This window comes from Trichophyton verrucosum, assembly GCF_000151505.1.
Source record: "Trichophyton verrucosum HKI 0517 chromosome Unknown contig00123_1.f1.exp, whole genome shotgun sequence".
Taxonomy (NCBI): Eukaryota; Fungi; Ascomycota; class Eurotiomycetes; order Onygenales; family Arthrodermataceae; genus Trichophyton; species Trichophyton verrucosum.
In genome coordinates this window covers 12,909-29,593 of record NW_003315553.1, presented here as the reverse complement: position 1 = coordinate 29,593, position 16,685 = coordinate 12,909, and the positions used below count along the sequence as shown (strand labels likewise).

Sequence of the window (16,685 nt, the reverse complement as noted above, 5' to 3'; positions counted from 1 at the left end):
TTATTTCTTATTTATCGCACGTCGTTTTGATGTCGATAAAATAAGGTCTGCGGCTGTGCTGACTCAGCAAATAAACACGCGCTATTGGTGCTTCTCCTTAGTCAGCGCTTACCTTTTTTTCACCGCAAGCGCGCCGCCGAGAAAGTCTGAAGGGAAAAAAAGCATCTTGTGAAATCCGAAACGAGCGCTGGGCCAGCCTTTCTCACTCACTTGCTCACTCACTCACTGCTTTTTTTCCGGCCTCACTTTTGCCTGCCTCTGACTCCTCTCCTCTGCTCCTCTCCGCTCGCTCTTCTCCCTCCTTTCTGGCTAAAGGATGGCCGCCGCTCTCTAAGGCACGCCCATCTGCCAATTAACCCTCCCCCCCGGTCCCCCTCTCGATCGTAACATCCAGACTCTGCCTCTTGGGCCGCAGGTGGCCTCGCAGCCCTTTTCACTCTGGCTAACCCTCGCCAAGGTGGATTTGGGCTCATCGACAGCACCTAGCGCCCGCGGATAGGTAATCCATGGCTAGGAAGAACCACCACGGACAGCGCAGCGAGTCAGGCCGTGCCTTGCCAGGGAAGAAGCTCGCCAAACAAAAATCTAATGGCCATCTGAATGGCCTTCCTAACGGATTCCACCAGGCCTCCAGCAATACACCTCCCACTCCATCTACGACTCCTCCCGCTACTGCTTCGAGAGCAGAAGTAGCAGCAGCTTCTATTTCTCCCTCCGTAACCGCTGCCTCGTCGTCTTCCCCCTACGCCTCCGCCAGGACTCTGCAGAACCTCGATGGCCAACTGGAAAATAGCTATGGTTCTTCGAATGGTGGTATGGGCGGTGTGACCAAGAAAGAAACAGGCGGGCGTGTAAGCGGAGGTGCTCAGGTTAATGGAAGCAACGGTCACGCCTTGGTTAGCAGCACTAGTGTTGGAGGAGATGTCGCCATGGCACCGAATGGCCATCATACCTACTCAGCTGCAACCTGTATTGTAGCTGGAGACCGGCTCAACGAACATTTCTCCCGTCGAGCGGATAGGATGGCTCCAACTGTGAAAAAGGCCCATTCCGCCCGTAAAGGCGTCAATCCGTTAGTCCTTGCTTCGACGATCCTCAAGGCCTGTCCCACGTCCGATACAATCGCCATTCTCATTCTCCTGCTACAGCTGCCTCCCATCGTTTTGACCCTGGTCCAGTTTCTCTACGCTTCCATGACGTTCATGCTACCCGCCGGTGTCTCTACCGGGACTCTGACCTCGAATTTTGACATCTTCCAAGGACCTGCCGGAACTCCCTCGCTAAGTACAATGATTGCAATGGACGGGTTTTGTCTTCTTGTATGGGGCTTGTTTATGTGGAATTGGGCAAAGAACTTTGCTATTGATCTCGCTCATGTTCAGGTAGCCATTGCCTTGGGTGCCGGAAGCTCGGGAGGCACCGGAGGTGTCAACACCTTCTGTGTCTCCATGGTGCTTATCGTACACCTCTTACGAAGTGAAGGGATACAGACCTTCCTGCTTGGCCACTTGTTTTCAGCAAAGCTTCTTTCTCCTGAAACAGTTGCAAAGTATTCGTACCTGATACCCGCAGAGTTTCGGCGTCAAGATAGCTCCTCACCTCCTAGCTGGATAGGAAGCCTCCTTGCAGTACATATTTTGGCTCAGGCTGGAACTGCCATGGCTCGACGATCAATGGCCAAGAATCGGTCTTCTCCCCGCGCCAAAAGTAGCGAAAGGTCAGCCACGGATACTTCTGCTGCTGGAACGCCTACATTACCTGATATCTCCTCTATTGAACCTTCAACCGCTCTATCATCTGGAATTTCATCTGAACCTGCACAGCCAAGTTCTAGTTTGAAAGATGCAAAGGAACGCGTCTCCACTGCTAAAAAACGACGTCGTCAAGCCAACGAGGCGAGAAGGATACAACCTTTTTGGGCCGCTTTGGCTAGCACAAAATTTACTGTCACTAGAGAATATGAACGATCCCGGAATTGTAACTGGTACTCTCCTAATGCCCCTACCTCGGAAGATGACTTGGATGGCGTGTCTCCTGACAACGCATTTATTTGGATTACTGGTGTTGATACCTCAACTATTGAATTTGCTGCGAATGACTTTAATATCAGTGAAGACGCCGTAGCTGAAGGCGCCGCTTATGGAGCTGCAGGGCCGTTTTATGTTCTTGTCAACGGCGCACATTGGGCCCCCGTTTCGCTTTCCAAGGTGACTGATAGCTCCAAGGATTCTCCGATTGCTCACTGGAGAGGAGAGATTTCCGGATTAGCGCCGGACTGCACATATACCTGTAGCTTTGTGTGTGTTGATACAAACGAGGAAGTCTGTGTTGTGAGCGTCAAGACGCCGTCAGCACCCGTCACAGATCAAGGTGAGTCGCTTATTTCATACAACCCACACTCTTTTCAGCTTGCCCTGCTAAACAAAGCGCTGTAGTCATTACTCCTCCTGTCGCCGTATCCCCACAGCAGTCTCTACGGCCTTCGTCACCATCAACTACTATCAAGAACTCGATAGTCAATGCTGAAGCTAAATTAAACGAACGCCGCTCCCGTCTCAAACGCTCAAGGAACAACCACAAGCTTCATCTGTCCAAAGTCAAACGTGAGCTAGATGGCTTGACCCACAGGTTATTGAGTGGTGGAGACGAAAGCCGCCAAAGGCAACGCTCCCTTCAGCTCGAACGAACCATTCGACAAACTGAAGATGCAACCGCCGGGATTGAAGCTCAGCTTGAGAAACTCGAAAATTTATCCGGTGCCGGTACCGAGCTGGAGGAATGGAACGCCCGAAAGGCTGTTATCGAAGCGGAGACGTCAAAGCTGAAGACACTCAGACAGGAGGTTGAGGACGCTAAATCCAACATGGCGAAAGCCGTTACATCCTCTGAAGCAGAGCTCGCGTCTGCCGTACAAAAGAGAGAACGTCTTCAGAGCCGTCTTAACCGTCTAACTGCCCAACATGAACGCATCGTTTCCTCTACCAATGCTCAGGACCTAGCTGAACGTGAACAACAAGCTCAGATGCAAATGGCCCAATCAGCCATTTATAACAGCTACTTGCCTGGAGCTTTTGTCCCTAAGGTATGCTTCCAGCCCTTCTCATCTTGAATGGATATAAGATGAGAGTATTAATGCTCCAACCAGGTTCCAGCGAGATTTCGTCTGATTCCTGCATGCGGTGGTGATCCTAACCTCTTCATTGATGTTGAAATTGCAAGTGAACCGGCGGGTAATATCCAAAACATATTCAGATCCGATCTGTATAGGTTGAATTATAACCCGCTCACCTACGCCGGTGTAGAGCAGAATATACCGGTAGAGTTCGCAACAGAAACCAGCAACGGAGTCGAAATTGAAGTCGAAGTTCGCGAAAGCCTTCGAATTCATATGCAAATACTTACTCCGAATGGCGTACCGATTACGCCATGGTATATCGAGCGAGCTGCAATCATCGAAGATGATCGGGCTATCATCACCGCAGGTGGAAGTATGGGGATGTATCGGTACGCGCCTAATGGGATGCGACAGTTCCTGCCATACGGGACGGGAGTTACATCCTCTCCAGCTTTGGCTCCGGCTCCTGTTCATATTCCTGCAGCTGCGCTGTCTCATGCCCATCCTCATACTCCGGTTCACGGCCACGGTAACCAGGCTTCATACGTAGCTCCAAGACAGGGTGAGGTTATAGAGCAGTTACCAATTATATAATAAATAAGTTAATACTTTGGACCTGTGCATTGTAAGGAGCACGTATCTTGCTCTCTCTAGATATCATATACGCATCAAATCAGACATCGATCCGCCCATCAACATCAACCAAAAGGGGTCTATTTATATACATCATGTAATATACTGGCTAGCTGCTGGCAGCAGAACCCATACTCTCGACAGCACCCTCCCTATCCCATTTACCAACCTCTAACTCCCTTACCCTCCTTTCAATATCCCTGACTTTCTCCCTATTCGCCTTCTTAGCAGCTTCTTGCGCCTCCCAAAGCTTCCGATACTGCACCAACATCCATGTAGGCAAGATGTTCAATTTCTTTGCAATCTTGTAATCGTATAACACTACGTCTTCCTCACATCGAGCAGCAGGACGCTGCTTGGCTTCAGACATGATCAGCACGTCAAGATGGAGGTTGGAGAAGTGGCTTGGATTCGGATCATTCGGTGCCGGTGGTTCGTTTGATAGTTTGTGATAGACGCTGATTTGGTCTGGGAACATCATGGGCTGAATGTTACAGGTGTAGGTTAGTTGGTGGTTTTTTAACTTCGTTTGTACATTGGTAGATGTGTTAAATGGGTATACGCACGAATTTAAAGTCCACCTTGATGCTCTTTAATATGTAGCCTATGCTCGTGGAGCCCATGAGCTGCGACCATTCCTTGCTGTTTTCGGGGTCGTGGTGGAGCGCTATGTTGCGGGACCAATTTACACGGCCTGTCTCTGCATAGCGGACATACATGACGTTATTCACATGGCCTATTTCGTACGTTAGTTTGCTCCCTTTATGGGGATGATAGTGAACGAGTTAGTATATGATGCATACCCTATTTCCGGAAAAGCGAATATAGCAGCACACTGATTAGAAGATCATTCATAATACAAATTAAGAGCAGATGATCCAAGGCTGCTGGAACGGCTATATCATATAATCAAGGGAAAGCGGGTATCTTACCATGGAATCCTAGAAAGGTAACCGTAAATCAGTACAAACCATCCATACTCAACCGATAGTTACGTGAAAAGGAGAAGGGGGGTAAAAAACAAAGAAAGTAGAAGATAATGCAGTGGAACTCACCATCTCGCCCCAGACGACATTATGCCTGTGAAGACCACAGTACTTCTCACCGGTCAAGAATCCCTCGCTGCCCGCGACTAGCTCCCTCCAGTTCCGTGCTATCTCCTCCAGCACCCCTCCGGCAGCCGGCACTAGATCCTGCTTCATACCAAAAGCAATGCATTTCCCAATACGCCTTTTTATGTTTGAAAGCCATCGCGGATCAAGCTGGGTATTATTAGATTTGGATGCTGGCCTATGGGCTGTATGGGAATGAGAGGCTCGAGATAGAGCAGGGATAGAGCATCGGCCTGGAGAAGACAAGCTGGGTATGCTGCTGACCAATGGCGAGCTGGGAGCGCTGCGAGCGAGAAGCGACTTCCTCGCCAGGTTCATCGATGAAGACATGTCTGGTACTTTGCTCCTACGCTCCCTGGAGACTGCTAGAAGCTATCAATCGCTCGCTTTCTCTCTCTCCTGTTTGTGTCTTTCTTGTGGGCAAGTAGGTGCTTGGTTTTGCCGGCCCTCGGCTTTATGGCCCGGAGTTTGGGGGTCAAAGCTAACTAAGCGGCACGTGACTTGGCGCGGGCGTTTGGGGATTTGTTGACGGCGAAGGAAGAGGACGACGAGGAGGACGGAGGATGGAGACCGGACAAAGAAAGAGAAGAGACAAGGACACCGGACGAGGAGACGAAGGATCAGCTTAGGACGCCAGGGCAGCGGTAGCAGGCTTATGCAGGTCGGACGCTAGCAGCAGGCTTACTTCAACGTCAGTCTTTTGCAGCAGGGCATCTCTCTAGATAACCCACTTGGGCTGCTGGGACAGGATGAGCTCGTTAAGACACCAGGTGGTGAAGGTCTATAAAGGTGACCAGCCGGCATAAGGAATGGTCTGCGGGGAGAAGGAGACAGGCTAATGTGATGTTGCTGGAGCAGAACTCCTCTTCCTGGGTCGAGATTATCCTCTTGGATACGCATATTTCCGAGACCGGCTGCACCGGGCCTTTGCCAGCCAGGCGCACATCACCGACGAAGCCGAAATCAAAAAGGGCATAGAGAGAGCTGAGTTTGTGAAGAAAGGTGTGTGTACGATCTTGTGCTATTTCCGGGTCACTTTTTCATGCGTTTCTTCTGACATTATAATAGAAGTCGAAGCCTTGTAAGTTGAATTTATTCAAGCAAATTATATACTCCGCGTATAGTCCCAGGGTCGTCAGACATCCATACATAAATACAATGCAACCTCCCGCCTTGCCTATATACTCCTATCCACCCGAGCAAGAAAAGGAAACAAAACAAGAGGGGGGAAAAAACCACTCCTGACGTCTATTGTGATATACACCCCGTTTGAACCTCAGCATATTTTTTTTTGGTCGTTCCAGATATCCCCATTTCCGTTTCCGTTCACAGAACCCTCCCTTTGAGCTGGTGATAGTAAAAAACAAACAAGACAACAAAGCAAGTAAGAAGTGCCGCCGTGCTAATGTGTGATATGCAGATATTACCTGAAACGGTATCGGACGCTGAAGAAGCGTTACCAGACAACAAGCAACTGAGCGGTGAAGTTGAAGTCGAAATTGAAGGGTCGGAACTGAAGCCGACGGCGTGTATAGGGTGGTAGTCTTTTTTTGGGCGTAATGGTTTAATTTGATCTGGGTGGGAGGTGAGAAGACGGAGAAGAAAGACAGAAAGACAGAAAGAGAGGAGGAGGAAGAAGAAGAAGAAGAAGAAGAGCAAGTTACTTCTTTCGTCCCCACCAGGCGCCGATTTCCAGACATTCGCCACTTGCGACGCCTCCCTTCTGCATCAGGTCGGTAGTCATGCCAGTCCACCAGCGATCCCATTCGGCCTGGCCCTTGCCGCTGGCCTCCATGAGCAAGGGCTCCATGCTCTCGATCAGCTGGACGACGGTGAGCAGGGTTGTCTGGCGCAGGGCCATCTGGTCGGCCGTCAGGGGCTTGCCGTTCTGCTTCTGCTCCCATTTGACCTCGCCGAGCGGGATGGCAACACGCCTGCTGCCAGAGCTCTGAAACGACTCAGCCTCGGACGAGAAGGCGAGCCCGATAGTGGCGCAGGGCATGGTATTGAGCTTGCGGGCTTCAAAGGCCTTTTGTATCCAGGTGTTGTAGTCGTTGAGGTATTTGTTCTGGGCGTTGGTGAAAGGGGTAGCGGACGAGATGGTGTATGTACCGGTAATCTCAGCCTGTTCCTGGTACTCCTCGGACAGCTTGCCCGGGGCCACGGGCGGGTTAGGCAGCAGGGTCCTGTAGACCATGTCTGAGTCCCAGATCTCGAGCACGCCGCCCGACTTGAGCACCCGCAACGGCTCCGACAGCGTCCCGTCCGCCTTGAGATCCGACATGGGCCCGCAGAGCGAGACATCCTTGATGAAGACAAAGTCGAAGCTCTCGTCTGCAAAAGGTAGGGTATTTTTCCGTAGATCGTGCTTCTTGAACTGCCAGTCCACGCCCTGCTTGTGCTGCAGGTCCGGCGCCAGACTGATGATATCGAGACCGGTAAAGGAGATGTCTGTCTGTCCGCGGTTGGCAAAGTACTCGTGGCAGGCACTCGTCCACAGGCCAGAGCCACAGCCGAGCTCGAGGACCTTCTTGGGCGGGTTGTCTGCGGTGGTCGGGGAGCAGAAGGGCCCTCCCCAGACGGTCATGACGATGAGGGAGTGGAGGGACTGCCGGTGGATCTCGGGCACGTCGCAGGGCAGCGGATAGGTGCTCTCCGGGTCGCGCAGATAGGTCCGTCCATTCTGCTTGCCGAGCGGGTATGTGGTGTAGTCTGTGTTGTTGAGGGAGGCAGACGAGGGCGAGCCGCCGCCAGCAGGAAGCGGATCTAGGGCTGGAATCGACATCATAGGTGCGTGAGGGAGGAAGACATGTTTGAAGTCGACGGCCGAGACGAGAGTGGGCGGAGTGTACTGGTAGTGGTGGTTGTAGTTGTAGTGCCGGACCTCGCTGCTGCTGTAGTTGTAGGTCGAGTTGTTGTTGTTGTTATTATTGTTATTGCTGCTGCCGGTGGTGGTGGTGGTGGTCGCTGTGGTCGTCGTCGTCGTCGTCGTCGTGGTGTTGCCGCCGCCGCTGGTGTTCGAGCCGCCTCCCGCTGGGGGAACGGCCATCCCTAGTGCGAAGTTTTTATTTTATTTTTTATTTTATTTTTTTTATTTTTTTTTGCTTAGAGTTACCAAGTCAAACTACCCTTGCCCTGGGGGCGAAAAAAAGGGGGTGAAGAAGGGCAAGATAAGTAACGCCTGCAGGGAGACTCTGATGGCCTTGTCTGTCGGTCTGCTGCTGCTTCGTATCTCTCGGTCCCCCAGCCTGGGAGGGTTGGGCCGGCTGTTTGCTCGCTCCTTGGAGGCAGCAGGTAGAGAGTATTCTGTATGTAATAGCCGGCGTCAGGGGTTGATATCGAGGGAGAGACGCAGGTGAGACGAGGCCTGGGAGAACAGAGATACAGGCAGAGATAGACAGGGACCGATAGGGAGAGAGGCGAAGAGTACGGAGTATGAAAATACGGACTGGATAGAGTATTTATATTGCTTTATGGAGCTGGGACGGGCCAGGAGCTTCACCCCCCTTTGGCGGTCCTGATATTCGTTCGCATCTTCGTCAAGTTATATAACGGACCACCGATCAGCTAGCCTATTTACCGCCTGCTGCCGTTCTCCAGCTGTCTGTTTACCAGTCGCAGAACTCGCTTTCGAGGCGTGGGCGGCCTAGTCAACCGTCGACGGTCACTAGTAGCGGCCATCCTGAGCTGTCTCGCATTGGCCTTTGAATTGGTCTTTGTATCACAGCAGGTCTAGCACTCTGTAGATACGAAGTAGAAGTAGAAGTAGAAGTAGTAGCAGTGGAAGAAGGAGAGAGAGAATAGTAGTAGAAGAATAGTAGTAGGAGAAGAAGAAGAGCCATCTATAGAGGGTGTCCCCTGCTGGCTGCCATGGCCATGTCCTTCCACCGGCCAGCAGAGAGTCCCAGGCTGAGATCTCCCTCCCTGCCTTCGAGTCTTCCAGGCCTGCTTCGAGGCCTTCCATGTCTGCTTCCATGACTTCTACGTCTTCTTCGTCTTTTCTTCCAGGCAGCAGCTGGTAGTTACCTTTAACTAACTAGATGGAAGAGCAGGCTGACTGCGCCACCAAGGGAGTCCTTCCATCACTGTCCACCGCCGCCTCCCATGCATTCACTGCTCTTTGTGTATATAGCCTGCATTCTCTGGCCATCACTTCCTCTCCTTCCATGTATCTTTTTTTCATCTTTTTTCATCTTTTTTATCCTTTTATACCTTTTTATATCCCTTTCTTCGTCTTTTTTGTCTTTTTTGCCTTTTTTTTTAGCTTCTTCAGCGTCATGTCAGGTGACTCCACGTGACCGACTCCCACCTTCGACTTTTCAAGGCAAAAAAACAAGCAAAAAGAAACGAAACGACGACGACGACGACGAAGAAGAAAGAAGAAGAAGAAGAATAAAGACGAAGAAGACGAAGACAAAAGAGACTCGCATCGACAGGCGCCGGAAGAAACACCACTGACTGACTGACTGACAGATGTAAGCGCTGCCGGACTCCCTCCCCTGGCCCCCATCCCGCTGCTGCTCGTCCTTCTGACCAAGCCCGTCCCCGTCCCAGCCAACCTGCTCGAGACTCCCCTTGCTGCGGCTGTGCCTCCGGACTGGCCCTCGGTGCAGACAGACAGACAGACAGACGCCAGAAAGAGGCAGAAGGACCTGAACAGACGAGCGTTGTAGAAGAAGGGCGGTCCTTTCTGACGGTTGGCCGCAAGCTTCCCTTCTTCCCTGCCAGTGGAGGTTCCGCTCGCTGGGCCCTCATGTTGAAGAGACGAAGACCGCAAGCTCGAACTCCCGCCACGCCGCCCGTCTCTCTGTCCGGACACCTGCTGCTGCTACGCCAGCTACGCCAGCTACCCCCTCCACCGCCCGCCAGCACACATCCTCGGTCTCATCTGCCTCGTTAAATGGCAGATGGTCCCTACCGGTTCCAGCCTGGGGCCGGGCAGTTTTACTTCCAGAACCAATCTCAACAGCAACAACAGCAGCAGCAGCAGACCCAGCAACAACAACAACAGTCCCAACAGCATCAACAGCAGCCCTCGCAGCACCACCAAGCTCACCAACGCCACCTTCTACGAAACGGGACCAGCTCACCCACCGGTAGGCTAAAGTTCAACCCGGACACGCCCTCGCCGTCGCGCTCGCCGCCAATCAACCAGTCTCCCGCCATCAACTCGTTCACCATGTACTCCCAGGGCCACCAGGGGCAGCCGGTCATGCTCAACGGTGCTCAGGGTCACCAGCGGTTTGACATGCCCATGCAAAAGTTTCAGCATCCCGGCCAGCACCCGCAACATCCCCAACAGCAGACGCAGCAGCAACAACAACAGCAGCAACAACAGCAGCAGCAACAACACCACGCCCCTCACTCGCAATCAAACCCGGTTCTCTCGCACCAGCAACACAGCTACTCCGCCGGTGCTCTCTCCAACGCCGCTGCTCAGCATTTTACCCCCTCCCACCTGCAAAACGGCTCCTCCGCTAACCTCGAAGACGAGATTGACGAGCCCATGAACGAGCACTGGCAGCAGCAGCTACAGCTTGCCGCCGAATCCAGACAGGCCAATTCCCCCCACTACTATGCCAGATCCGTCGCCCAGCAGACCAAGGGTATCCAGCTATCCTCCCATCAAAACGATTCCAATGAAAACGGCACCGAGGACCGTAATCGCGCTGTGGCCGTAAAGGAAACCCGCCGCCAGGACTGGATGGCCATTGACTTTGGTGGCCAGGGTCTTCGCGCTCTCTCCGATGGCCTCTTCCACTATGCCTTCCTCGACAAGCTCTACCTCAACCACAACAAGCTCAAAACTCTTCCTCGCAAGATCGGCCAGCTCAAGAACCTCACCCACCTGGACGTGTCTAGCAACGAGCTTACGGAGATCCCAGAAGAGATTGGCATGTTAACTAACCTGAAGAGGCTTCTTCTTTTCGACAACAATCTACAAACTCTTCCGTTCGAGATGGGCTATCTCTGCGAACTTGAAACCCTCGGCGTCGAGGGGAACCCGTTAAACGATGTGCTCAAGTCGCGCATCATGCAGGAGGGAACAAAGGCACTTATCAAGTACCTCAAGGAAGAGACGCCAGGTGGGATACTCTTAATCCTTTTTCCCCTTTCGATTAACGCCTTTTTTAAAACATGAAAATGATATGTCACTGTTTTACTAATAGCATGGGTAGTGCCAATGCCTCCGTCTGACCGAGACTGGATTGTTTTGGACGAAAGCGGCCGCGGCTCGTCGAAGAACCCGCATGACAAGTTTACTGTGCTTACGTACAACACTCTGTGCGATCGATATGCTACACACCAGCAGTACGGATATGCTCCATCCAAAGCACTCGCCTGGGAGCTCCGTCGTGACCTTCTTCTCAGCGAAATCAGAGGCCAGGACGCCGACATTGTCTGCCTGCAGGAAGTCGACCAAGGCAGCTACCATGGTTTCTTCAGGGAACAGCTGGCGTACAACGATTACAAGGGCGTATACTGGCCAAAGGGTCGCGCCCAAGGTATGAGCGAAGAAGAAGCCAAGGTCGTCGATGGTTGCGCCACTTTCTTCAAGGGAAGCAAGTACATCCTCCTCGAGAAGGCGATGATTCACTTCGGCCAAACCGCAGTACGACGACCCGACGCCAAGGGCCAGGACGACATCTATAACAGGTTGTGGCAAAAGGACAACATTGCCGTTGTCGTCTATCTCGAGAACCGCATGTCCGGAGAGCGTATCATTGTAGTCAACGCGCACATCTACTGGGATCCTGCGTACAAAGATGTCAAGCTCGTTCAATCAGCCATCATGATGGAAGAAGTCACGCAGCTTGCCGAGAAGTTCATCAAAATACCTCCATGCACAGACAAGACAGCATTCCGCTTCTCCGAGCCAGAGGACGAGACGAACAACAGCGAAAACACCAGCCCGCCCACGCCTGTTGAGCCGTCTCCGTCCGTCGAGTACAGCAGCCCATCTCAAATTCCGATCTTGGTATGCGGCGACTTTAACTCCCGCCCATCCTCCGCGGTCTACAACCTTCTCGCCCACGGCCGCCTAGAGGAAGAACATCCTGACCTCCGAGATCGTCTATATGGCAACCTCACGCGCCAAGGCATGACACATCCCTTCACCCTCAAGTCAGCCTACTCTGCCATAGGCGAGCTCTCCTTCACCAACTACACGCCAGGCTTCACCGATGTCATCGATTACATCTGGTACTCCTCCAATCTGCTGCAAGTCACCGGACTGCTCGGAGAAGTGGACAAGGAATACCTGCAGCGTGTCCCTGGCTTCCCCAACTACCATTTCCCAAGCGACCATCTGGCGTTGATGGCAGAGTTTTCGGTCAAGAACAAGAAAGGGAAGGTAGTTGAGGTCGACTTTGGCCCGCAACGAGATCGTGATAAGGATCGAGCTCGCGGATAGTGTTGGTTGGCATCGAGTTAAACAAGAGAGTAAGAGGAGGCACAGCGTGAATGTTTTCTTCGTCTTTTTTTTATATTCTTTTCTTCCTGTTTCTTTTTTTTTGGGGGGGGGTGAGGGAAAGGTTGTGCAAAGCTATATCTTTTCAACGGATGGAGCTAGGGTGCTTAAGTCGTTTGGTCCTTTCTATTTCCTCGTCTCTCTTATTGTTCTTCTCCCCCTTTTTTCTTGCTTCCCATGTTCATCATCATCATATCGTCATCTTACTCTTATTTCGGAATCTCTGCCGCGAGTTTCACTGTTCTTCCCCTGGTCCCTCCCCCTTTCGTCCCATATCTCGCCCGTCCGCTTCCGCTTCCTCTTTCTCTGTACTCGCCCTGACCTTCAACTCAGCTCTTGTCCCCTTGTTCCTCTTGCATCTGCTGTATTCTCCCCTGCTTTCTTTCCTATTCACGTCTCTTAGTCACGCATTCCTCGCTTCCTCGGGTCTCTGCTCTTGGAAACCATTGTCCATTGTTTGCTTCTTTCTCCTTTTCTTAACACGGCGTGGTGATATTGCTGTACCTTGTTTTACTTCTCTTGCTCTCTATTTCATCGCCTTGTCTTCATTACTCCTTTTTTTCTCCCTTTTCTTCACTTTTTTGCCTTGTCCTTCTCCTTGCCAACTATCCTCATAGCTGGCTAGCTGGTCTGTCTGTTTTTTTTTTTGTAATCGAAGTCAAAGAGGGTGGTATGATGGCCTTTCTTGTTCATTCTATGTTACCTCGCCTTTATCTATCTACCAACCTACCTACCTATCTCCCTACCTACCACTTATTCTCGTCCCCCCCTTTTTATTTTTTTCCTTTTCTGTTTTATCTCATGAATCTCTCTGGATCTGCCTCGTTCGTATCTTGCAGACATTGGTGTTCTGGTGAAGGTGTGGAAATGGGAATTGGGTCGAAACATGAGGTTGGCTGGTTGGCTGGTTGGTCGGTTGATGATAGTGACGGTGACGGTGTGTGGGATGGAACTGTAAAGAAGGAAGACACAGGCGAAGAGAGGATACAGCTTTCTCCCACCCAACCCTTTTTTTATATAACTAACTGAATAGTTATATTTAGTTACATGCCTCTACTCCCCAGCGGCCCTGAGGCCAGGTGGTTTAAGGAGAAGGCAAGACGTGCAAAAAAAAAAAAAAGAAAGGAATAGAATTGGATGATGTTTCACAGTCTGGCCATGTTATAGAGACCCTTTGCTATAGGCAGAAGAACTCGGCTCCGGTCGTACGTTCGTTGCTTACGGGCGATCGATCTCCACATATAGTTGCCCATTTTATACAAGAGTATGCCTGGCAGCTCAAGTTAGTTCGATTGGATACGGGCGTAGACAGGCCGAAATGTCGCACTAAGGGGGGTCTCGCCGTAACTTATGTCCGAGCTGGAATCCGTCTTTCTTTTTTTCTCCCTTTGCTCCGTACATATTTTAGGAGTCATATTCCACATCTCATATGTAGGTAACTAGCTAGCTAACTGCTGGCCAGTCTGGGGGCGGCGGGCCGCTCCAATAATATGGGGCATCAGGGCCCTCGTCCTGGCGGTGCGACTATCTTCAAGCCATGCCAGGCAAGACTGGCCGTGACAACCTTGGGCCTCGGGCTCGGGCTTGGTTTGTCCATTCTGCTCCATGGATCGGATTTATCGGCATCAGTAAAGGCAAAAATATGCAGGTTAGTTAGCTCTTTGGCCGTTGGGTGAGTTAACGAGGGAGATCCAGAGCAATTTCTCGTATACGGTTAACCATATATATATAAAAGAGAAAACCGAGTGGGAGACAGCGAATATATGACAGTATGATTCGTCTCTGAGCTATTTTTCTATATTTCTTTGTACATATAAAACCCGCTTCAACCGCTCTGCTGGTTTCTGCTTCTTTATTTTTCCCCTTTAACTATTCAAGCCATCCAGCGGCGGCGGCCAGACGAAGCAGAGCGTCTTTCCCTCATGGCAGGCTTGATGGAGTCGACGGCGACGGTGACAGGCGGGCAGGATGAAGCAGCCACAGAGATCAAGAGCTCGTCGTCCTCTCTCGAAGGGAGCACAGATTGCTCGGCCAAGATGGAGGCGCCGAAGATGCTTGCTGGCGGTGCGAAGGAGGCGGTAGAAACATCTGGGCCAGCAGAGGCAGACGAGAAGCAAGAAGAAGTGCTTCAAGATCGATATCAAGAGAAAGAAGACAGTCGAGATGATCATGGCCCAGAAGCACAAGAGGCTCCAGGGGCACCAGCTGGCTCCAGCGAGGTCAAGATGTCGAAGGGTAAAGTCGCTCTCATCATGCTTGCTCTCTGCGTGAGTTGCACTCTGTTTCCCTGGTTTATTTATATTGCAAGCCGTCCACTCATGCTCATCGGACTATCTATTATATAGTTGGCCACGTTTCTTGCGGCTCTCGACATAGTAAGTCTTCTTCGTCTTCTTTTCTTCTTCCTTTCGTCTTGATTTTCATCCTTCGTGGACTGATAGGCTAATGCGAAACGCCATAGACGATCGTTACTACGGCGCTGCCAACCATCGCCAGAGAGTTTAACACATCACAGGCGGACTATGCCTGGGTTGGCTCTGCATATTTGCTCGGCGCTGCCTGTATGTTACTGTTACCCTCCTGGGCAGTGGTTCTTGTATTGACTTGTTTCCTAGCATCGACTCCATCATGGGGGAAAGTCAGCGATATCTTCGGCCGGAAGCCTGTCTTGCTGGCCGCCAACGTCGTCTTCTTGATCGGCTCGCTCCTATGCGGCGTGAGTATCAATATCAAGATGTTGGTAGCCAGCCGTGTGATTCAAGGAATAGGAAGCGGAGGCCTTCTTACTCTCGTGAATATCTGTGTGAGCGACTTGTTCAGCATGAGGTTCGTTCCCATCTTCCCTGGCCTTTGGAAATGGCTGGTTTTGGCAGGCTAACCTCGTAAAACAGAACTCGAAGCATGTACTTTGGTATCATCGGCATGGTATGGGCTATATCAGGCATCATTGGGCCTGTCATCGGTGGCCTTATGACCCAGTACACCACCTGGCGTTGGTGTTTTTATATAAACCGTAAGTTGTGCTCTCCCTGGTTGTTGTCCATGATGGCTCTTAACGGTAGAAATAGTTCCCATTGACGGAGTTGCTTTTCTGATTATATTCTTCTTCCTGGAGCTCCATACTCCTACCACCCCATTGCTAGCCGGACTCCGTGCCATTGACTGGCTCGGTTCTCTCGCTGTCGTCGGCGGTACGGTGATGTTCCTCATCGGCCTTGAGTATGGTGGCGAATCTTACCCCTGGTCTTCCCCAACAGTCATATGCTTGATTGTTTTCGGAATAGTGACATGGGGCATCTTTATTCTTATTCAGTGGAAGGTTTCGCGTTATCCAGTCATGCCGCTGTGGCTCTTTACCCAGCGATCCACACTCGCGGCATATGGAACGGTCCTCATACATGGAGCCATTTATACTAGCGGAAGCTTCTTCCTTCCACTCTACTTTCAAGCCGTCCTTGGAGAGACACCGCTAAAGTCGGGAATACTCCTCTTTCCAAACGTTATAGCAGTTTCTATCGTCTCTGCGGTCACCGGTATCTTCATTCGCAAGACCGGTCTTTGCCTTCCACCAATTTGGTTTGGAACAACCGTTCTAGTTCTCGGAACAGGACTCTATATCAATCTCCCATCACACAGATCGTTGGTCAAAGTTATCCTCTACCAACTAGTGGCGGGAATGGGTATTGGACCTAACTTCCAGGCCCCCATCATCGCTCTTCAGAGCCATATAAGGCCCAGTGACATAGCAACTGCCACAGCTTCCATAGCCTTCTGCAGGAATCTTGCTAGCAGTATCTCCGTTGTCATCGGAGGTGTCATTATCCAGAACAGACTCCAAAGTAACATTCTAGAGATCCAACACCTCCTCAGCCCCAAGACATTGGATGCATTGCAAGGAGTCTCTGCTGGCGCTTCGGTGCATATCATCCAGGCTCTCCCGCCAAACGAAAAGCAACCAGTTCTCGACGCCTATACCAAAAGTTTGAGCACCATGTGGATATTCTATACCGCCCTCGCTGCTATCGGTTTTATAGTTAGTTTGCTTCTACAGAAAAAGAGGCTCAACAAGGAACACGAAGTTACCAAGACCGGACTTGATGCTCAGGAACGAGCGAGGAAAGAAAGGCTGCAGATGGAGAAAGAAGCGAAGAGTAGTCGAAATAAGGCTGTTTGAAGTCATGCTGCGCATGGTTGTACCGCGTAGAGTATGACAGGCGATTTTGAAATTTATCGATACCCTTCTGTCATGATTCGTTACCTTTCTATTTATTTTAGAACTAATGAGCTGACCGTGGATAGATTCGATATAGTTTTCCGGGCGCAGCTGCTTCTGACCACGTCGATACCACGTGTT

At 51.2% G+C, this 16,685-nt stretch overlaps 9 protein-coding genes across 9 annotated transcripts; 4 read left to right on the top strand and 5 right to left on the bottom strand.

Annotated features, from left to right (window-relative positions):
* Positions 1–506: 506 nt before the first annotated feature.
* On the top strand, positions 507–3,709 carry TRV_01640 (uncharacterized protein; the record flags this gene model as incomplete). Its single annotated transcript, XM_003024161.1, has 3 exons — positions 507–2,370; positions 2,436–3,082; positions 3,146–3,709. The coding sequence occupies 3 exons, from the start codon at positions 507–509 to the stop codon at positions 3,707–3,709; spliced, it is 3,075 nt and encodes a 1,024-aa protein (XP_003024207.1).
* Positions 3,710–3,857: 148 nt separating this feature from the next.
* TRV_01639 (uncharacterized protein) lies at positions 3,858–4,226 on the bottom strand (the record flags this gene model as incomplete). Its single annotated transcript, XM_003024160.1, has 1 exon — positions 3,858–4,226. The coding sequence occupies one exon, from the start codon at positions 4,224–4,226 to the stop codon at positions 3,858–3,860; it is 369 nt and encodes a 122-aa protein (XP_003024206.1).
* A 502-nt stretch (positions 4,227–4,728) lies between these two features.
* On the bottom strand, positions 4,729–5,190 carry TRV_01638 (uncharacterized protein; the record flags this gene model as incomplete). Its single annotated transcript, XM_003024159.1, has 1 exon — positions 4,729–5,190. One exon carries the CDS (start codon positions 5,188–5,190, stop codon positions 4,729–4,731), a length of 462 nt encoding a protein of 153 aa, XP_003024205.1.
* Positions 5,191–6,520: 1,330 nt separating this feature from the next.
* On the bottom strand, positions 6,521–7,909 carry TRV_01637 (uncharacterized protein; the record flags this gene model as incomplete). The annotated part of the gene is made up of 1 exon (XM_003024158.1): positions 6,521–7,909. One exon carries the CDS (start codon positions 7,907–7,909, stop codon positions 6,521–6,523), a length of 1,389 nt encoding a protein of 462 aa, XP_003024204.1.
* A 672-nt stretch (positions 7,910–8,581) lies between these two features.
* On the bottom strand, positions 8,582–8,836 carry TRV_01636 (uncharacterized protein; the record flags this gene model as incomplete). Its single annotated transcript, XM_003024157.1, has 1 exon — positions 8,582–8,836. The coding sequence occupies one exon, from the start codon at positions 8,834–8,836 to the stop codon at positions 8,582–8,584; it is 255 nt and encodes an 84-aa protein (XP_003024203.1).
* A 64-nt stretch (positions 8,837–8,900) lies between these two features.
* Positions 8,901–9,326, top strand: TRV_01635 (uncharacterized protein; the record flags this gene model as incomplete). Its single annotated transcript, XM_003024156.1, has 2 exons — positions 8,901–9,139; positions 9,185–9,326. 2 exons carry the CDS (start codon positions 8,901–8,903, stop codon positions 9,324–9,326), a joined length of 381 nt encoding a protein of 126 aa, XP_003024202.1.
* A 285-nt stretch (positions 9,327–9,611) lies between these two features.
* Positions 9,612–10,041, bottom strand: TRV_01634 (uncharacterized protein; the record flags this gene model as incomplete). The annotated part of the gene is made up of 2 exons (XM_003024155.1): positions 9,612–9,928; positions 9,951–10,041. The coding sequence occupies 2 exons, from the start codon at positions 10,039–10,041 to the stop codon at positions 9,612–9,614; spliced, it is 408 nt and encodes a 135-aa protein (XP_003024201.1).
* Positions 10,042–10,108: 67 nt separating this feature from the next.
* Positions 10,109–12,274, top strand: TRV_01633 (uncharacterized protein; the record flags this gene model as incomplete). Its single annotated transcript, XM_003024154.1, has 2 exons — positions 10,109–10,946; positions 11,031–12,274. 2 exons carry the CDS (start codon positions 10,109–10,111, stop codon positions 12,272–12,274), a joined length of 2,082 nt encoding a protein of 693 aa, XP_003024200.1.
* Positions 12,275–14,253: 1,979 nt separating this feature from the next.
* TRV_01632 (uncharacterized protein) lies at positions 14,254–16,505 on the top strand (the record flags this gene model as incomplete). The annotated part of the gene is made up of 4 exons (XM_003024153.1): positions 14,254–14,598; positions 14,793–15,157; positions 15,223–15,344; positions 15,400–16,505. The coding sequence occupies 4 exons, from the start codon at positions 14,254–14,256 to the stop codon at positions 16,503–16,505; spliced, it is 1,938 nt and encodes a 645-aa protein (XP_003024199.1).
* Between the last annotated feature and the right edge of the window lie 180 nt (positions 16,506–16,685).